This window comes from Sesamum indicum, linkage group LG1 (assembly GCF_026168435.1).
Source record: "Sesamum indicum cultivar Baizhima isolate 11 linkage group LG1, ASM2616843v1, whole genome shotgun sequence".
Taxonomy (NCBI): domain Eukaryota; kingdom Viridiplantae; phylum Streptophyta; class Magnoliopsida; order Lamiales; family Pedaliaceae; genus Sesamum; species Sesamum indicum.
In genome coordinates, this window is record NC_142657.1 from 16,779,012 (window position 1) to 16,796,190 (window position 17,179).

Here is a 17,179-nt window from a genome sequence, read left to right on the forward strand (position 1 = left end):
AATTGTGATTGTATGTGGTGAGACGAGATTCTTGAAATATTTCATATACTAAATTCTTGTATACACCAATAATGTAATAGTTGAAATTCGTATTTTATCTTAAAAAATATTATTCGTATCTATATTATATAGTATGTAACGGATTTAAAATTTGTCCTACTATATTTTTCAATATGTTGATAAAATAATTCTATTTAAATTATAGCATCAAATTTGTTTTTTCTTATTGATCAAAAGAAAAAAATATTTTTTTCTTCTTTTTTCCTCTTCCACCAACTTCTTATTTATTTAATTTCATCTTCCTCCTCTGCACTTTTCTTATATAAGGGATTTTTCTTCCCATCTCTTTTTTTTTTTTTTATTTGGATCATATGATTTTATTTTATTTATCATAAATCAACAAATACTTACATTTTATGCTTTTGAATTAAGTTCTTGAAAAATGTTTATAAATTGTAAAAATATTGTTATTTTTATAAATTATATGATTCAAGTAAATGACCTTGCTGAAGTCTTAATAGGAGTTCCTGACATTTTGACTTTGAAATTCATTATATAATATGTTTTTATTTTAAAATTATCCAAATATTCTGGATATTGCATACATTTTAAATTTTATAATGTATGTAAGAAAATATTAGAAACCAGCCAACCATCCTTTTAACTTTAGTCAACCATATAGAATTAAAAAAAAAAACCAAGACTTTGAAATTAACGCCTAAAAATAATCCAAAAACCCAAAAAAGAAAGGGACATTGACTGATTGATTAGGTAATAATTACAAAATTTGAAATGATTTGTGATTTAACCCAATTAATTAATGATTGGACAACAATTTTTTCATTAATATAAGACTGAAGACATTGTGTTCAACATCCTCCAACCATAGAGGGTCGCCATGGCCCCCAATCAAATAAAAATTAGACCTTTATTCGTTTTGTAATATTTCATCGCATGTCGGTTAAGAATTGATAAGATAAAATTATAATTTATTTTATTAAATAATGTAAGTTCATTCACTCAATATTTATTTTGACAAATTATTTATGATCGAATTTCAATATCCATAAGCCCTTGTTTGGTTTTGTTTTTATTTTGAATTTTCAGTATTATAAAAAAAATAATTTTATATTAAATTTTGTGGATAAAAAGACGTAATATGATGATCTTTTTGAAATTTATGGTCAAGTCCCAAAAAAAAAATTCAACCAAATATGATCTCGACCACACTATTTTACACTTGATCTAATTTAAGGTAGCTATGATGTGGGGCTAAGTTTGGATCCATGTTGTCAATTTAAGGTCTTTACTATCCAGTGGTGCTAATATATTCTAAATTCTAATATGTATGGGTACACCGTGATATTCAGTTATTTTGTGTATGTAATTCACGTAAATTCGTATGATTTGGTGCAGCTTTTGTGATTCTAGCATTCTTACGATCTTTATTTATCTTTTTCTTACAACCTGTCAAACTTAAACATTGAAGGATTATAAACTGAAATATTCCCTTTGAGGATGACTTTAATAGTAATTTATTTTGTAAATTTTACACTTAAGAGACTTAATAGAAAACTTGCTCATTTGGATTAACATCCACTTAAACTCACTATAAAAGAACCTAACCCATAAAAACGGTACAATGAGCTACTTTACATTTAAGCATTTCAGCACTTAACTTTAACATTCCCTTCAAGTCTCCAAAGATTATGTAAAGTAAAAAATAAACTATATTTTATCAACTGGGGCAAAATGTAGATTTTCACAGTTTGACGGGGCAAAAAGACAATAAGCATACAATTCAAGGGTACGAAGTGAAAAACTCAGCCTTTAAAGTCAAGTAACATAGTAGAATTATGAACTTAAAAGGAAAAACAAAAAAGAAGAAAAGAGCCCAAAACCAATAAACAATTGAAAAGCGAAAAAGAGCCGAAGTTAAAATCCTCCAATAGAAAAGCAGCAGAAACCAAATTCCAAAATCTACTGTTGCTCATTCTGATTACGCAGATAAACGGGTCGTACCGTTTGACTCTGAGATCTACACTTCCCCCATCAGAATCAAGTTTTTGTTGAGTATTCGGGAATTCCCATTTGCAATTCTTGATCGATTTTTGTGTAAGTCTCTCTTTTTCGTCGGTGGTATTGTGTTGAAATCTATATTTGTTGTGTATGGATACATGAACGATTCTCTTGGGTTTATATATCTCGTGTATATGTAAAGTTTTCCAGAAACGTAGATGGATAGCAATTACTCTAAATTACAGGTGAAAGATGGGAACTATCAGTTCAAAGATCCGTCTTTCAGATTGTATTCACCAGACCATGGTAATGGGTATTTGAATCCGCCGAATGCGGATGATTTAGATGTTGAAGATGTGATAGATCTAGACGAGCTACCGTTTATTTTCGGTGAAAGGAAATCTGGGTCGGGGATTTATGGTGCTGTTTTTAATCTTACGACCTCTGTTATTGGGGCTGGCCTCATGGCCTTGCCGGCCACCATGAAAGTTTTGGGCTTGATTTTGGGTGTAATCTTGATATTTTTGATGGGTATTTTGTCTGAGATTAGTGTGGAATTTTTGGTCCGATTTTCTGTCCAAAGTAAGGCAGCCACATATGGGGAGGTTGTGCAGGCTGCATTGGGGAGGACGGCGAGGACTTTGTCAGAAATTTGCATAATAATCAACAATGCTGGTGTTTTGGTTGTGTATTTGATCATAATTGGGGATGTTATGTCGGGATCTCTCCGTCACATGGGTGTTTTAGATCAATGGTGGGGTCATGGTTTTTGGGATCATAGGAAGATAGTGATTCTAGTTGTTCTGGTGCTTTTTCTTGCGCCGTTATGTGCTTTGGATAAAATTGATTCCTTGAGCACAACTTCGGCTGCTTCTGTAGCACTTGCTGTGGTTTATGTTGTTGTTGCATTTATCATAGCTGCTATCAAGCTTGCTGAGGGAAAGATTGAGCCTCCAAGGATGTCGCCAGATTTTGGTTCCTGGAGCGCCATTCTTGATTTTCTTGTGGTGATTCCTATCATGTCGAATGCTTATGTGTGTCACTTTAATGTTCAGCCTATCTATAATGAGCTTGAAGAACCCTCACCGCATAAAATGTATCGAATAGGAAGGATCACGACTATTATTTGCGTTTTGATATATGCTTCCACTGCCATTGCTGGCTATTTACTCTTTGGAAAGGATACCGAGTCAGATGTGCTCACTAACTTCGATAAGGATCTTGGGATTCGGTTTAGCACTGCTTTGAACTACATTGTCCGTATTGGTTATGTTCTTCATTTGATTCTTGTGTTTCCCGTGGTTCATTTTTCCTTAAGGCAAACTGTGGATACCTTAATTTTTGAAGGATTAAATCCACTATCTGAGAGCAGGAAGAGGTGTCTCGTCATAACCTTCGTGATCTTAGGTCTTATATATCTGGGCTCAACCACGATCCCTAACATTTGGACAGCTTTTAAGTTCACGGGAGCAACAACAGCGGTTTCCTTGGGTTTCACCTTTCCATCCCTCATCGCTTTAAGGTTAAGCAAAGTAGGGAGCGGATTGAGCCAAGCGGAGAGGTTCTTGTCTTGGTTGATGTTGACATTGGCGATCATAGTAAGCATTGCTGGAGTGATTGGAAACATCTATACATTCCAAAGCAACTGAAAGAAGGCGACATGGTTCAGACCTGTTTGCTTGGGTATTTTTTTGTCTACATTCTGCTAAATCGGCCTCGTTATTTTTCTTTCCAATTTCCAGAGTTTGCCAAGAGACAGAATGCTGCTAACAGCTAAGTCAGACCAGCCAACAAGTATAAGTTTTGTTCCTGAATAAATGTAATAGCTCAGAAATATATACTTCTCGATACTTTCCTCCTTCGCAATGAACAGAAAACATTCATTTTTGTTTCCACACCCTTCAGATAGTGATTGCTCTTGTATACCACTGGATTGTTACATCGCCGTTAAAATGCATTGCTTTACTGTAACAAATGCCTGAAGCCTGATAACATCGAGTTTGATTCTTGTTACTGATGCATTAATATAGAACAACCAACGCTTACAGAAATTTCAAGATTCATGGAGAGCTCTTGTCAGCTTGTAGACAGTCCAACTGCCCTTGCATTTTCACTTATCCGTATTTTCGTCTTAACGGAGTTATCCCAAGTTTGTTTTCATCAATTAATTGCTATATGTTGTGATTGTGATGCCTTGATTGTCTTGGTTTGTCCTGGAATTCAATTCACAAATCTTGGGTTCGTTATCTGTCCTCTCTCATTGTTCTGAGAGAGTGCACCTCTGTCATACTTCTTTGTATAACCAGATTGCTGCTAAGTTGAACCTTCGAAATTGACTTCCCACATTTTCCATGATTAAGCTTTTGTTATTAGGTCAATGAGGCTAAATTTTTTAGTTTATTTGATGAAGTTGAGGCTCTATAATCAAGAGCTTTTGTATGGCGTGTGAGTATTGGTCTACTCTAATAGTAGTTGTCGGTGTAATTATTGGTTACTTACACATATTTCATTTTGATAATTGGCGTCTATTAATTGTTGATAATTAAAATATATGATGTAATTGTAAGCCTGCGCTCAATTAAAAAAAAATTATTAGGACAGAAAAATTATATGATCCCATGACAGCCACACATAAAGTATTTAACAATGATGCTTCTAAAATATGGTAAAATACGAAATAAAGTTTAATATAAGATGAAGCTCCATAATTTAGCACTCGGATCCAAAGGGCACTCATAATGGTAATTGCCATGAAAGAAAGAACGTAAAGTAAAAGGAGACAAGGCCCCTTTAGTCCACCAACTGCACTTTCCCAACCGTGATTGATGGCAATAATACACATCCAAGATTTCTTACTCCTCTCTTATTTACATAAGTTGTGATATACACTCATGTGCGGATCACATTAAGGATCTCCTAAATAATTTAAACACTTTTAAATATGTCGAAATTAATAAAATACTTCAAGTGTCCGAGCATTTTTCTTTGAATCAATAGATCATGTTGATTGGTATATTTCAACCGTTATCATAAATATATAACTTTTAAATATATTCTTTTACTGCATTTATTAGTCCTCGAACTATTCTTATCCACATTGAAGGGCTATAATTAGGGCATATCGAGTATTCTACTTACCAAACCATTGTGAATGTTGGTATATGAGGAGTAGTTTTATGAGTTGACCCAAAGTTAAACGACAAAAATATATAGTTATAAGACCTTAACATCGACATGATATAGCATATTATATCTAATTCTTGGAGGGAAATTCATACAAATGGGCTTGATCGAGTCCCCACAAACTACCCACTTTCTCTTTTAGTCACTCTCAAGTTTCAACTACCATCCCACTAAAGCAACATCCACAACAAACCAAAAAAGCAAGTCAATTGACTTGGGGAAAAGATCACTTTGTACTCCATATTTATATGCCTACAGGCACACATACTTCACACACTAGGAACACACACCATAGGCCAATGAACTGGTTTTCTTGGCTCTCAAAAACAGGCCTAGAGCCATCCCTTGTCTATGAATATGGCCTAGCATTCTCACACAATGAGCTTGAAGAAGATGACTTGGCTTACTTCAACCATGAGTTCCTCCAAAGCATGGGGATTTCCATAGCCAAACACAGGCTAGAAATCCTCAAGCTTGCTAGGAGGGAAAAGGGTGTGATCATCCCACACCCCATGTCCAGGATTCTGATTGCTATCAAGCGGAGCAAGAGGCGTTTTTCAGAGTACTTAAGGAGATGGATCCGTTGTGAGGAAACAGCCCTCGCCCTCGTGCCGAGGCGTAGTTATAGCGCAAGATGGAAGGATGCTATGGTCAAGAGGAATAAGAGGTTGTTAGTGGCCAATAAGCAGAGTAGAGGAGCATTATTGCTCACAAATGGGAGCCCCATGTTGTTTTCTAGTTCAAGAATTGACAGTTTTTCGAGTCCGATGGTGCATGATCTTCAAAGGGAATATGGGAAAATGGATGGAGATTATGGTGAGTATTGGCCTTGTGGAGTTGAAGAGATGAGGTGGGATACAATGTTTCACAACTTGAAGCCAACTTGAAGGCATATTACAAGTCTTTTTAAGTGGTAATCATTTTCTCTTTAGAGAAATTTTAGTCCAGATCGAGTTCAGCCAAACTCAAATTTATTATGTGATTGACTTACAATTTAAGACAAGTAACAAGAATCCATATAGCGATATACTTGGTAGAATGTGGTCAGACTTAGTTATGACAAGAATTTTGTGTCTTTGTTATGTCTACTTAAATGGTGAGAGATTGTTTTAGGCTCTTCCACCATCGGTCTTTGAGGTTTGTTTGTGTCAGAAATTTACATTTTCCTCTTGGGGTTGCTTTTGTTTTGTGTTTCCCTCTTCATTAGTAGTGGCATGGAAAGAGTATGGTCCACTATTTCAAAGTTAATGTGTGGGAGTAATGAAGTTGTCTTCCATGCTTTTTTGGATGCCCATAACTTACTTTTGTACGATAAAGGTCTTTCATGCCTTCACTCCTATTCTACTATTTCTCTTGTGATATTTACTTCCACAGCCAAGTTCTCATTAATTATTATATATTTAAGTTGTTGTTTATTTTTGGTAATTTTTATAATTTTAATAGTAAGTGAAGAAGTTGGGATTATTGATAATTAAGAATGAAAGATTATATACAAAGTTGTCACTAACTTACTATGAACAATTAAGGGATAATTATAATACTTTCTTTTTTTTTAAAAAAAATAATAATTTAATTACAAGTAAATTCTTTTTAATAAAAAATTATATTTGTTCCCCGTAACACGAGAAGCAAGCAACTAGAAAACTCTAATGTCTTTAAATGATTCTTGGAAAAATTACACAGACCTCCTATGAGATTATTCAAATTATAGCGTCTTACTAAAAAATTTATCATATTACAATTGAACCAGTTAAGAGAAAAAGGGTTCTTTTACAACTGCTTGTCTTGTGATGGGTAAGTGGTAAATTCATTGTCTCCTTAATTATTAATAACAATTTAGACATGATTCTTGTTACTAATTAAATTTTGAAAACTATAATGTGAAAAAATAAAAATTATTATCATTTGAGTGTGCTGCGTACATTAATTTAAAGAAAAAAGTTTGTGTTATATATAGAATTTGTCTGTAAAACAAAGTAATCACATATTCATAGCGAATAGGAAAAAATAAAAATAAAAATATATCAAAGAGCAAATGGGAATAAATAGTTATACTGTATTATTAAGGGAGATGAGGTTTTTGGTATCTCATCAATTTTAATATGCTATTTTATTTTTAATATTTAATTTGATTTATTTATTTATTTGTAACTTTCCCTCTCCCAATTTTTTTGAATATGTATCCGTAAGAAAACTTGGACTCGTTTTAAAATTCAACTTGCTTCTAAGAAAATGAAAAAATTATTCTTGAAAATCTCTATAAAGTACAATTTTAATAGACACGGACTCGAATATATTGTTGGTATTAATTAATTTTCAGAAATTGAGAAATTAGTGAGGGGTGTTACCTTACCCCCACTCCCCACCTGCTGATGCATTTGGATATGATTGCTGGACTCTGTACCTTCTTAATTACAAGAATGGCTGACCAAACATCATAAATCAGATGAGCCCATCACAACGATGCCTCTGTGTCTGTGTCTGTCTGTGTGTCTGTAAAGAAAACCATGTATGATATGAAGGTATGGAGCAATTGATTCCTAATTTTAAAGGGTAAAAATAGATATTTTAACTTATTACGAGATGTTAGTTTATTAATTTGAAATAAGATAGAGTTTTGATTTTTTTTAAACATATTTATGTATAAGTTTTAGAGAAATACCTTTTTAAAGGATGTTCGCATTTGTTTGTGATTGTTATCCATCACTATAAAATGTAGTTTAAAATAAGATTCCAAGGATTTGAAAATTTTTGAACTTAAAAGAGAAAATTATAAATTTTGATATCATAATTTAGGGCCTCTTACAGTGTTGGTATCATAATATAAAAAGTAGCTGAAAAATGTACTATAGTAATAAAATATTTTTAATTTTAATACATTTGATAGGAATCTAACTGCAAGACCATGTGTTATGCACGTGACAGTTAAATTAGGCGCCTTCATGGGGGGGGGGGTGTTTAAAAATTAATAAAAGATTCTAAAATTGCAAATATTTCATTATCCCCCAACCCCCAGTCAAGTGAAGGTGCCTGATTTAACGCACACGTGAGCTTACTATTAGATTTCTAACGAAAGTACTAAAATTATAAATATTCTATTATTATAATAGTTATTTTTAAATCATGGTACCAATATTATATGGGATCCTAAACTGTAATATTAATTATCCAAATAAATTTAAAAAAAAAACTTATTATTAAAAATTCATGGCAACGTAAATTGTTTTGCTTTACATGTGAATGGCATCATCATCATCTTCACTTTGCAAGATAATAAAAGTTGGGACAACACATGAGAACCAAACACTCCAAGTTGAGTAGGTGGATCATGTGACTTTTTGCTCTCCCCCCAAAACTACTCACTGAATTAGGCCATCTATCCATTGAAACTCTCTTCCTTCAATGGTTACTTGTAGAAAAATCTTCATATGCCGCTGTCAAAACATCAAACCATGTTATATCATTCATACATTACAAAACAAGTGCCTGATTGCCACGGAAATTTGCAATGAATTGTTAATTTTTTGCAATTCTGTAGCAAAATTCACGACAATTGTGCCACTGGCTCTGCTGTTGGAAATTTTCCATAGCAAACAGCCTGTTCTATACTATGTACAATAAAACTTGAGTAATTATTTGATTTGAATCCATTTTGTTAAAATTCTTGACATGTATGCGAGTGACCCACAAAGTAACTTTTCTCAAAGGCCAAGGGTGATGGTAAGATTTGTCACCAAAGGATCCCTTGGCCTTCACTTCTGTAAGAAAAAGTGTGACTCACTTACCCTCTTTCTCAAAGGGAAGATGGCCTTAATTAGCCCTACACCCCCTTTTGTCTTTTGTCACTCTCAAGTTCAACTACCAACCAATAAATATGGCTGGACCAACAAGTCCAAAATGACACTAAGACTTCGCCATTTCTTGCCATTCTCCCTCTTCTACCCATACACCATTTGTTTTCAAACATCAGAGGCAAGAGTTTCTTGTCTCAAACCAAGCCATGGACTGGTTTTCTTGGCTATCAAAAACGAACCTTGATCCCTCTCTTGTCTATGACTATGCCCTTACTTTCACATACAATGAGCTCCGAGACGACGATATCGCTTATTTCAGCCATGACTTTCTCCAAAGCATGGGAGTCTCGATAGCGAAACATCGGCTAGAGATTCTCAAGCTGGCGAGAAAAGAGAAAAGCACAAGTATAAAACCAGTTTTATGGTTCGTATTTGCTATCAAGAAAACCAAGAATTGTCTTGCTAAGCACATTCATGCTTTGGTTCACCGGGAGAACTCAACTCTTTCTGTCGTCCCCACGAGAAATCATAGTTTGAGATGGAAGGTGGCCATGTTACAGAGGAACAAGAGGTTGAGGGTCATCCCACCTAAGCCAGCTTGGCCGATGCTAAGAAATGATAATCCTATATTTGTGTCTGCTAATAGAAGTTTGATGCTGACAAACGGGAGTCCCGTGGGAGGTTCCCAGAGCTCGGGCTCAACTAAGAGCTCAAGTTGGATAGAGTCAGAGGCCAATGCTGAGTCCGGCCATATCACTCAGGATGCCCCGGCCAACGCTTGGAATAGCTGTTTCTCGAGCACCGTGGTTCATTCCCTAGAGGGTGAGTATTGGTCGAGCAGTACGGAAGAAATAAGGTGGGATTCGATGTTCCAAAACTTGAAGCCCACATGATCATAGGCATAGTCATCTATAAAACAGTCCAGATCCTATACTCCAAACTACCGTTTGATTCTGTTTTGCACTGCATGTATACACGCCACATGTTTAAAAACATTCTCTTACATACGCAGGTGGTCTGAATTTTGCACACATCGCATATATGTATATATATGTGTGTGTGTGTGTGTGTGTGAAGTGAAATATAAGATGGAACACCAGTTTGGAATAGAGGATTTGGACAACAGTTACCATCCTGCTTTAGGGCTGTTATTTTTTCATGTTGTCCACCAAAGAAATCTCAACTTCAGTCTGTGTATAGCACTTGTACGAACTTATATGCTTGTCCAAGAATAAAAGATTGTGTTCATATATGAAAATATTGTGCTGTCAGTTATGCATAATATATGGTGCAAGTAAAGAAAGTATGCACTGACATGAAATATTTGCATATCAATCTTACTTGCATGATTTCTGATGCAACTTTCAATGATTTACTTCGACGAACAAAATAAAAAGAACTGGAAATATCATGGCTCACGCATAGAGACAACGATCACAAGACTCGTATACCTCGTCACATTCAGAACGTCGAAAACTAAGTAACAACACCAATTTACTGTTTTTCAGGCACAGACGCACAAGAAAGAAAGGATGCAGAATAAGAATATTAGAGAGACAGATCCGTGCCAAATCAACAAGATTGAACCTGAAATTTTTACTACGTCGTTCAAAAGTGTATGACACTTTTAGCAGTCGAATGAACCTTGAATAAACATACTACATCCACTACTGAAACTCCCTTCAGGAGTTTATTAAAGCATTTAAATTTGCTCTCTTCGAAATACAGACACAATACGCATTACCGTTCAAGCTTTCTCCACATCTGAGGAAGAACCCCTCTGATATAGCATTAAAAATATCTAGCATAAGTGTAAAATTGTCAAAATTTACCGTAGCTCTAAGAGATCCGCTGCATTATCCTAAGATGGGGTTAAAATTATGCTAAAATGATTTCTATAATCAGTGACCGGAACTCTGAGGCAGACGGAACGAACCTCCAGCATAAAGCATTTGGTAAACTGGTCTTATTCTTATTGTAAGAATTATGCTCAAGAGAGTTCCTAAACCACAAATACCAGCTAAAAGAAGGAACGTGAGCCTAAAGCAGCTCGGGCCCATGCAAGAAGATGTTAACTGCTTTGCTGCCTCTGCATCGTATATTTGACCAGCAAGCCAGCCTGAGAAGAGAAGCGCACCAGCAGGATTTCCGAGCGAAATGAAATTGAAGATTATCCCAAAGTGTTTCAGGCCAAAGAGTTCAGATGCTGTAGGAATCATTATACCGAACTGGACGCCGTAGCAGATCCCCAGCAATGCTGTGGCAGCATAGAGAGTGCCACTCAGAGCTGAAGCATATAGAAGAAATGTTAAGACCATGATTATTTGTGTGATGCCCATCCAAAATGTCCGAGGAATTGTTTTTGACCTACAATGGTTTCAAAAATGCATGTCAGAATAGTACTCTGCATTACAAAGAAAATTGAGCATAAATGGTTTCCTGAAGGCTTGAATGGGAGAGGATTAAGAATCGAGAGCAGGAGAAATCAGCGCAAAAGTTTAAATTGCTGTAATTCTTCAACTAAACCAAGTACAACTATTTACGAATTTCAAGCAAATTTAATAGGAAAACTGACATAAATATGAGAGAGCATTCCTATTACCTCACAAAGTGTTCAGAAACAGCTCCTGACCCAAGGCGACCCAAGAAGTTACAAAAGCTGAACAAACTTAACAATGTTGTTGCGTCATCCACACCGAGTGAAACCCCAATCTGTGCCAAATTATTAAGGACAGTCACACCCGAACCGACTCCGAGAAAGTAAACAAACCATAGGAGCCAAAAGTCGGCCTTCACTATAGCTTCACGAAACTTAAAATCTTCCCCTCTCCGTGGTTTTCGTTTCTTCTTCACCGCCCCTTCACCTACGGCAAGAAGTAAATCCACTTCTGAGATATCTTCAGGCTCATAAAAACTTCCGAGAAATGTTGCCGATGAAGATGGGGTCAGTAGAGGATCCGTTTGATTTGAATCACCATCTCCACTAATTAGATCTGTGGGCTGGCCAGCTTTCTTACCATTTGCAGGGAACAATGTCATTTTTAATGGGATTGCTAAAGGAGCCATCAAAAGAATAACCATTATGGCAATAAAGATGTAGGAAATGGTCTTGCCAAGAGGAAACAAGTCTTTCAAAATTGTTGTTGTAAGAAGAAATATAGCGAGACAGATACTAGCTCCTTGGGTAAAAAGAAAATGGCAATGCTCTGCTGAGTCTTCTCCAGAAGCTGGAGTACAACGCCTGATAAAGTACATCATTACCAAACATATAGTGGGGATTCCAAGGGCTAGTAGAAGCAGTAGACTTGAAGACGAGCCATTAAGGACCATACTATAGACCTCTGTAAAAACTGCAGCACTTAAACCGGCATACCCTTTGAGTATTCCAGAGACGGTGCCCCTACTCAGAGGAAAATTCCTCATATTGGTAACAAGAATTGCTGTGCCAAGCCATGCACTGCTGTTTGTGGCAATACATAGCGCGATCCACAACTGTTGATGTTCTCAGATAATTAGGCAAGAAGCTCATTATCATGGAAATGGAATGGCATTATAAACGGAAAATCAGATCAATGCTAATGAATCCTTAAAGTCAAAATCAGGTTAATCAACTAGAAAGAATAATATGCTTATAGGTGATTAATCGAAAAACGCCAATTATACTTGATTTAATCATGTATAATTCAGTAGTAAGCTATGTCTGAAAGTAGTATTTCTTAAGAAAGCTCTGAATGATAATCCCAGAAACATTCATGTTTATAATTTATTTAAACAAACATGATCAAATTCTCCCATCTGGAGTGCCATGTATACTACTGTCACTGCTTCATGATTTAAACGGTTTGGAAAAGTTATATGTTAAACATCAATTTGCTTTTATCAAGATTCTTGCTAGCCAAGTCGATGCACCCATCAAAAACATTCGCAACAGGAAACTAACGGCCCTTCTTTCAATGAAGAACATAAATTAGTTTTCAACCTTTTGTGCAGTATAAAAAATTGAACAGCTGGTGCTAGCTGATCTGCTGAACAGACAAGGATAAAAGTGGACAAAGGAAGAGAATATCTGAACTTCTCAACAATCCCAAAACTTAATAAACGGACATAGAATAGTTGAACGAATATTGAACGCTAGAAGAATCGAAAAAGATGAAGGCACGTCCTTTATTTTCATTGGGTTGCTCAGCCTTCACCAAAGTACCACACTTGCCAAACTTAAGAATATTCTTTCTGTTCCATACGTCTTATTTACTAGTATGAGTAAAGAATCACAGAGGATATAGTTCAAGTTGAACATAATTCAACAGAACGGTAAGCTTCAACATAGATCTCCAACAAATTCAACCAAAACACTGACAATCTAACTTCACAGCAATCTTTTTAAACTGAAAGTGTTTGATACTTCTAAAACAACACCCCAAATTTCAATCCGCCCGACAACAAAAACCAACTATAGTCATCATGCTTAAGTAATCCCATAAAATCAAAACAAGATCACATGAACCATGACAGAATCCACATCCCAATAAAGTGAAAACTCGATATCAAGATCAAAACACAAAATCATACGCAAAACCAGCAAAAAAAGATCCAATCTTTGTGATGAAAACATCAAAGAACTTACAACCCAATAAGGCATAGACTGAACAGTCTCGCTAACAGCCATCCAAAGCACACCATAACCCAAGAAAGAAGCAAAAGCACCAACAAGAAGCACAGCCCAAGGTGGGAACTTGTTGCAGGCGATGCCTGGAAGAATCCCCACATTCTCTCCAATATCATTGGCCACTCCAAGAATCGTCAGCTGCTGCTGACTAAAACCCAGAACTGATTTCAGTGAAGGAGAGTACAAAGGGAAAGTGTACGCATTCCCTGATGCTATTTGCATCCAAACAGCCGCTCCCAAGCCCACCCATGGCGGCCTGCTGCCCTCTTTTAGAACTATCATTTATATTTTTGTCTGCTTTTCTTTTCCGGGGACAGAGATTTTTGTGGGATCTTGTAATATTCTTGTTTGGTTCAATGGAATTTGGAGACGGAGTAAGAAAACAGTGATTTGAGTGAAGACTGAGAGACGGGCAGCAAATGTTGTTATGACAATTTGGAGTTAGGACAATGTCATTGTAATGGTGGAAGGTCCAGAAACGTGTCCACATTGAACAAGGGAATTTCTTTTCTCTTTTCTCTCTCTCTCTCTCTCTTTTTTTTTTTTTTCTTTTTCCTTTGGGGTTGGGGGGTGTTGGAGATGTTCTTGGTGTTATGATGCTATTATTTGTGACAAATTAATACACATCAAAGGGACAAATAACTGAAAGCTCTTCATAGTTATCGTCTCTCTTGCCAAATATAATATATACATAAAATTTCATCTTCAAAGTAAAATATTTATTTTAAAAAATGTCCTCCCATTTAAAAGAGAGCTCTAACAACACTAACTTCATTCATATAATAATGTAAAATTGTGTAATTTTTTTTCTAATATTTATTTATAATTTAATCCCCAATCAAAATAAATACTATTGCGCATAACAGAATTAAAATATACATATTATATTTTTTTTGATCAAATGCAATAGAACTTTTATGAAATAACTATCGATAGAAAATCACTTAAAAGAAATAACAATGCAAACTTTTAGAGAAGGACAAAGCAACTCCTTAACCCAATGTCAGGGTCGCTCATGCTCTAGGCCTACTTGACAGCCATCCGGCCATTAGTCCACCCCAATAGGTCGGCCGCAGATCTTTGCCGGCAGCTGTTAGACTTCATGGAACCCTTTTGAGGTGTAGTTTTTATTTTTGGTTATTGTATACATAATAAAAAAATATGCATTTGCTTAAGAGACTGTCTACCTCTTGAGGTGCAATTTTTAATATCTATTGTCATCAATAGGCTTTCTCTTTAAAACTATTATAGGAGAAAGTGAGTATTCAAAAACTTGGTGTAATGTTGTTTGCTAGTATTGTCTTCAAGGTGATCCCCTTACGTTGGCATTCGTTGAACAATGTATATTACTTTCATTAATCAACACAATCAACTTTATGATTTATGTCAAATGTATTGTTTTTTCGTGCTACACCTTACTTATTATATTGTTACTGTCAAATTATCTTGTTGCAGTTTTTGTCGGCACTTTGTGCGTGTGTTGATGGAAATTCAGTTGTGCTTTCGGACGGCAATAGTCGTTATTGCACTACGAGCGAAAGGTGCTCCATAAACTGCAGAAAATAGTGAGCTTTAATTTAAGAGTTCATGAATGATGTTATTGTTTATTTTTTTAAAAATAATTTTGTACCTATTAATGTTTTCACGTTAAAATAAAAAAGTTTCTCTCCTTCTACATTTGCTTTCTTTTGTTATTTATTCCTTTCTTGGAAAAAGAAAAACACAAAGAAGAAATTATTGGCCAAGTTTGAAATACATAAATTATTTAACAAATATTTAAAACTTCTTATGTCCACATATAGTAGGAATCCAAATTCACTCGCACAACGACAATAGTCAAAAAGCAAAAAAATCTGAATATTGTTATAATTTTTTTACCTAATTTGTTTTAATTATTTTGTTTGAATAAACAAAGTAAACGCATAAAAGGCAAATTGATGATCAATACGTAACTTTAGTTATGAAGAATTGGGTAATAAAAGTTTACCAAATGAGTGGGAGATGTGTACAATAAGTAATAAAATGGGCAGGTAAAAGTGAATGGTAAAAATTAAAAAAAAATCAACATCATTCCTCTCTCTCTTAAAAATAAAAATAAAAATAAAAATGATGAATACATAATATTACATCAACATCAATAAATTAATAAAAATGAGGGTTAAATTGTTAAAAGACAGATAAACCCTTCATTAAGTGCATAATGATCATTTTCACCAAGATCCGCGCAGCAGATCGTGGGTCGGGTCGTTGGGACCCGTTCGATAGGTTGACCCGGAGTTTGAAGATGGTTGGGCACCACACGATTGAAGCTATGAGCCCTAAATTAAGGCACGTGAACTAATCTACAGTATCAAATAAGGCCCTATAAATACTTTAAATTTGACTCCATAAGGAATCTGATATTTTATTACTTTGACTTTGACTTCTAATCGCATATTTCTATCTCGACTACCGACTAACTTGGGCGTCGGAGGGTTTTCGTCGGGACGAACCCGACTAACCTGATATACTTGTTTAATTTATCAGGACCCATCACAGATTTAAGAAGGATACGTGGCTGGATCTAAATCGTTAATCGTATTCAACTGTATGTATTAATGAGATGTTAATTTTAATCCATTATTTCTCTCCTTTTTTTTTAAAAAAAAAAGAAAGAATCTTTTTACTTATTGAGAAAGGCAACATCACTTTCTTTCAGTAATTTATATTTAAATATATAACCAATTTAGAATTGGGATTGATGCAGAGTGTGTGATGTGACCATCTCGTCGTATGATGATTTTTCAATGGATGGTGAGAAAAAATAATAAAATTATGCCACTTGAAGTTAACTAAAATACTAAAAAAAATCAAGAGTTCAAAATTTTTCTTTTTTTAAAATCAGATAAAAAGAAATTAAATGAATATAGAAGCCCATACATAGGGTAGCAAGGGGTGACTAAATTGCCATTACTACAACTCTCCATTTATTCCATCAGCAAAAATAACTTGGGCCTAGTCAAGGCCCAACTAGAAATGTGACCAGCCCAATATGAATCAGCCTTCCAAATCAGTTACAATATGTAAAAAAAAATACATGGTTTTATATTTATTATAGAATAATAAAAATAAATATAAAAAACTTACCTATTTTTTAATAAGATTAATCATGTAAAAAAACCCTCATTTCAAATTAAACTGATCATAATAATATATAAATATAAAATAAATATTATTTAAAATAAAATAAGATGATTATGAAAATAGATCGTAACAAAATAATAATATCATCTACAACAAGCACCCGAAAAGAAACAGACACATGTATATGTATGTGTATGTGTAGGATATAAAATGACTAAGACAGATAAATAAAAATATATAGCGATTGAAATTTTTTATATGGAGAAGCAATGCATATGAAAATTTAAAAATATGTGCATCATATATTTTATAATATAAAAATATATTAAAAGAAAATAAATATACTTATTGATTTGGTGTTTTTAATTATAATTTACTATTTATTTTCAAATAC

The 17,179-nt window shown here is 34.6% G+C and overlaps 4 protein-coding genes across 4 annotated transcripts; 3 read left to right on the forward strand and 1 right to left on the reverse strand.

Moving 5' to 3' along the window:
- Positions 1 to 1,881: 1,881 nt before the first annotated feature.
- On the forward strand, positions 1,882 to 3,947 carry LOC105164915 (Transmembrane amino acid transporter family protein). Its single transcript, XM_011083744.3, has one exon. It carries the CDS (start codon positions 2,238 to 2,240, stop codon positions 3,666 to 3,668), a length of 1,431 nt encoding a protein of 476 aa, XP_011082046.1. The 5' UTR covers positions 1,882 to 2,237; the 3' UTR covers positions 3,669 to 3,947.
- Positions 3,948 to 5,460: 1,513 nt separating this feature from the next.
- Positions 5,461 to 6,573, forward strand: LOC105164923 (uncharacterized). Its single transcript, XM_011083757.3, has one exon. The coding sequence runs from the start codon at positions 5,502 to 5,504 to the stop codon at positions 6,087 to 6,089; it is 588 nt and encodes a 195-aa protein (XP_011082059.1). The 5' UTR covers positions 5,461 to 5,501; the 3' UTR covers positions 6,090 to 6,573.
- Positions 6,574 to 9,036: 2,463 nt separating this feature from the next.
- On the forward strand, positions 9,037 to 10,440 carry LOC105166759 (uncharacterized). Its single transcript, XM_011086235.3, has one exon. It carries the CDS (start codon positions 9,203 to 9,205, stop codon positions 9,887 to 9,889), a length of 687 nt encoding a protein of 228 aa, XP_011084537.3. The 5' UTR covers positions 9,037 to 9,202; the 3' UTR covers positions 9,890 to 10,440.
- A 121-nt stretch (positions 10,441 to 10,561) lies between these two features.
- On the reverse strand, positions 10,562 to 14,219 carry LOC105164931 (Major facilitator superfamily protein). The gene is made up of 3 exons (XM_011083768.3): positions 13,621 to 14,219; positions 11,599 to 12,488; positions 10,562 to 11,363 (listed from the first exon to the last, which is right to left on the reverse strand). The coding sequence occupies exons 1-3, from the start codon at positions 13,942 to 13,944 to the stop codon at positions 10,898 to 10,900; spliced, it is 1,680 nt and encodes a 559-aa protein (XP_011082070.1). The 5' UTR covers positions 13,945 to 14,219; the 3' UTR covers positions 10,562 to 10,897.
- Positions 14,220 to 17,179: the final 2,960 nt, after the last annotated feature.

What these genes read in the sequence shown, in the direction of transcription:
- LOC105166759 (XM_011086235.3), top strand. Translation starts at nt 9,203, where the DNA reads ATGGACTGGTTTTCTTGGCTATCAAAAACGAACCTTGATCCCTCTCTT.
- LOC105164915 (XM_011083744.3), top strand. Translation starts at nt 2,238, where the DNA reads ATGGATAGCAATTACTCTAAATTACAGGTGAAAGATGGGAACTATCAG.
- LOC105164931 (XM_011083768.3), bottom strand. Translation starts at nt 13,944, where the DNA reads ATGATAGTTCTAAAAGAGGGCAGCAGGCCGCCATGGGTGGGCTTGGGA. An exon ending in AGTCTATGCCTTATTGGGTT is followed by an intron (nt 12,489 to 13,620) that starts GTAAGTTCTTTG and finishes GAACATCAACAG; the next exon opens with TTGTGGATCGCGCTATGTAT. An exon ending in GTTTCTGAACACTTTGTGAG is followed by an intron (nt 11,364 to 11,598) that starts GTAATAGGAATG and finishes AAACCATTGTAG; the next exon opens with GTCAAAAACAATTCCTCGGA.
- LOC105164923 (XM_011083757.3), top strand. Translation starts at nt 5,502, where the DNA reads ATGAACTGGTTTTCTTGGCTCTCAAAAACAGGCCTAGAGCCATCCCTT.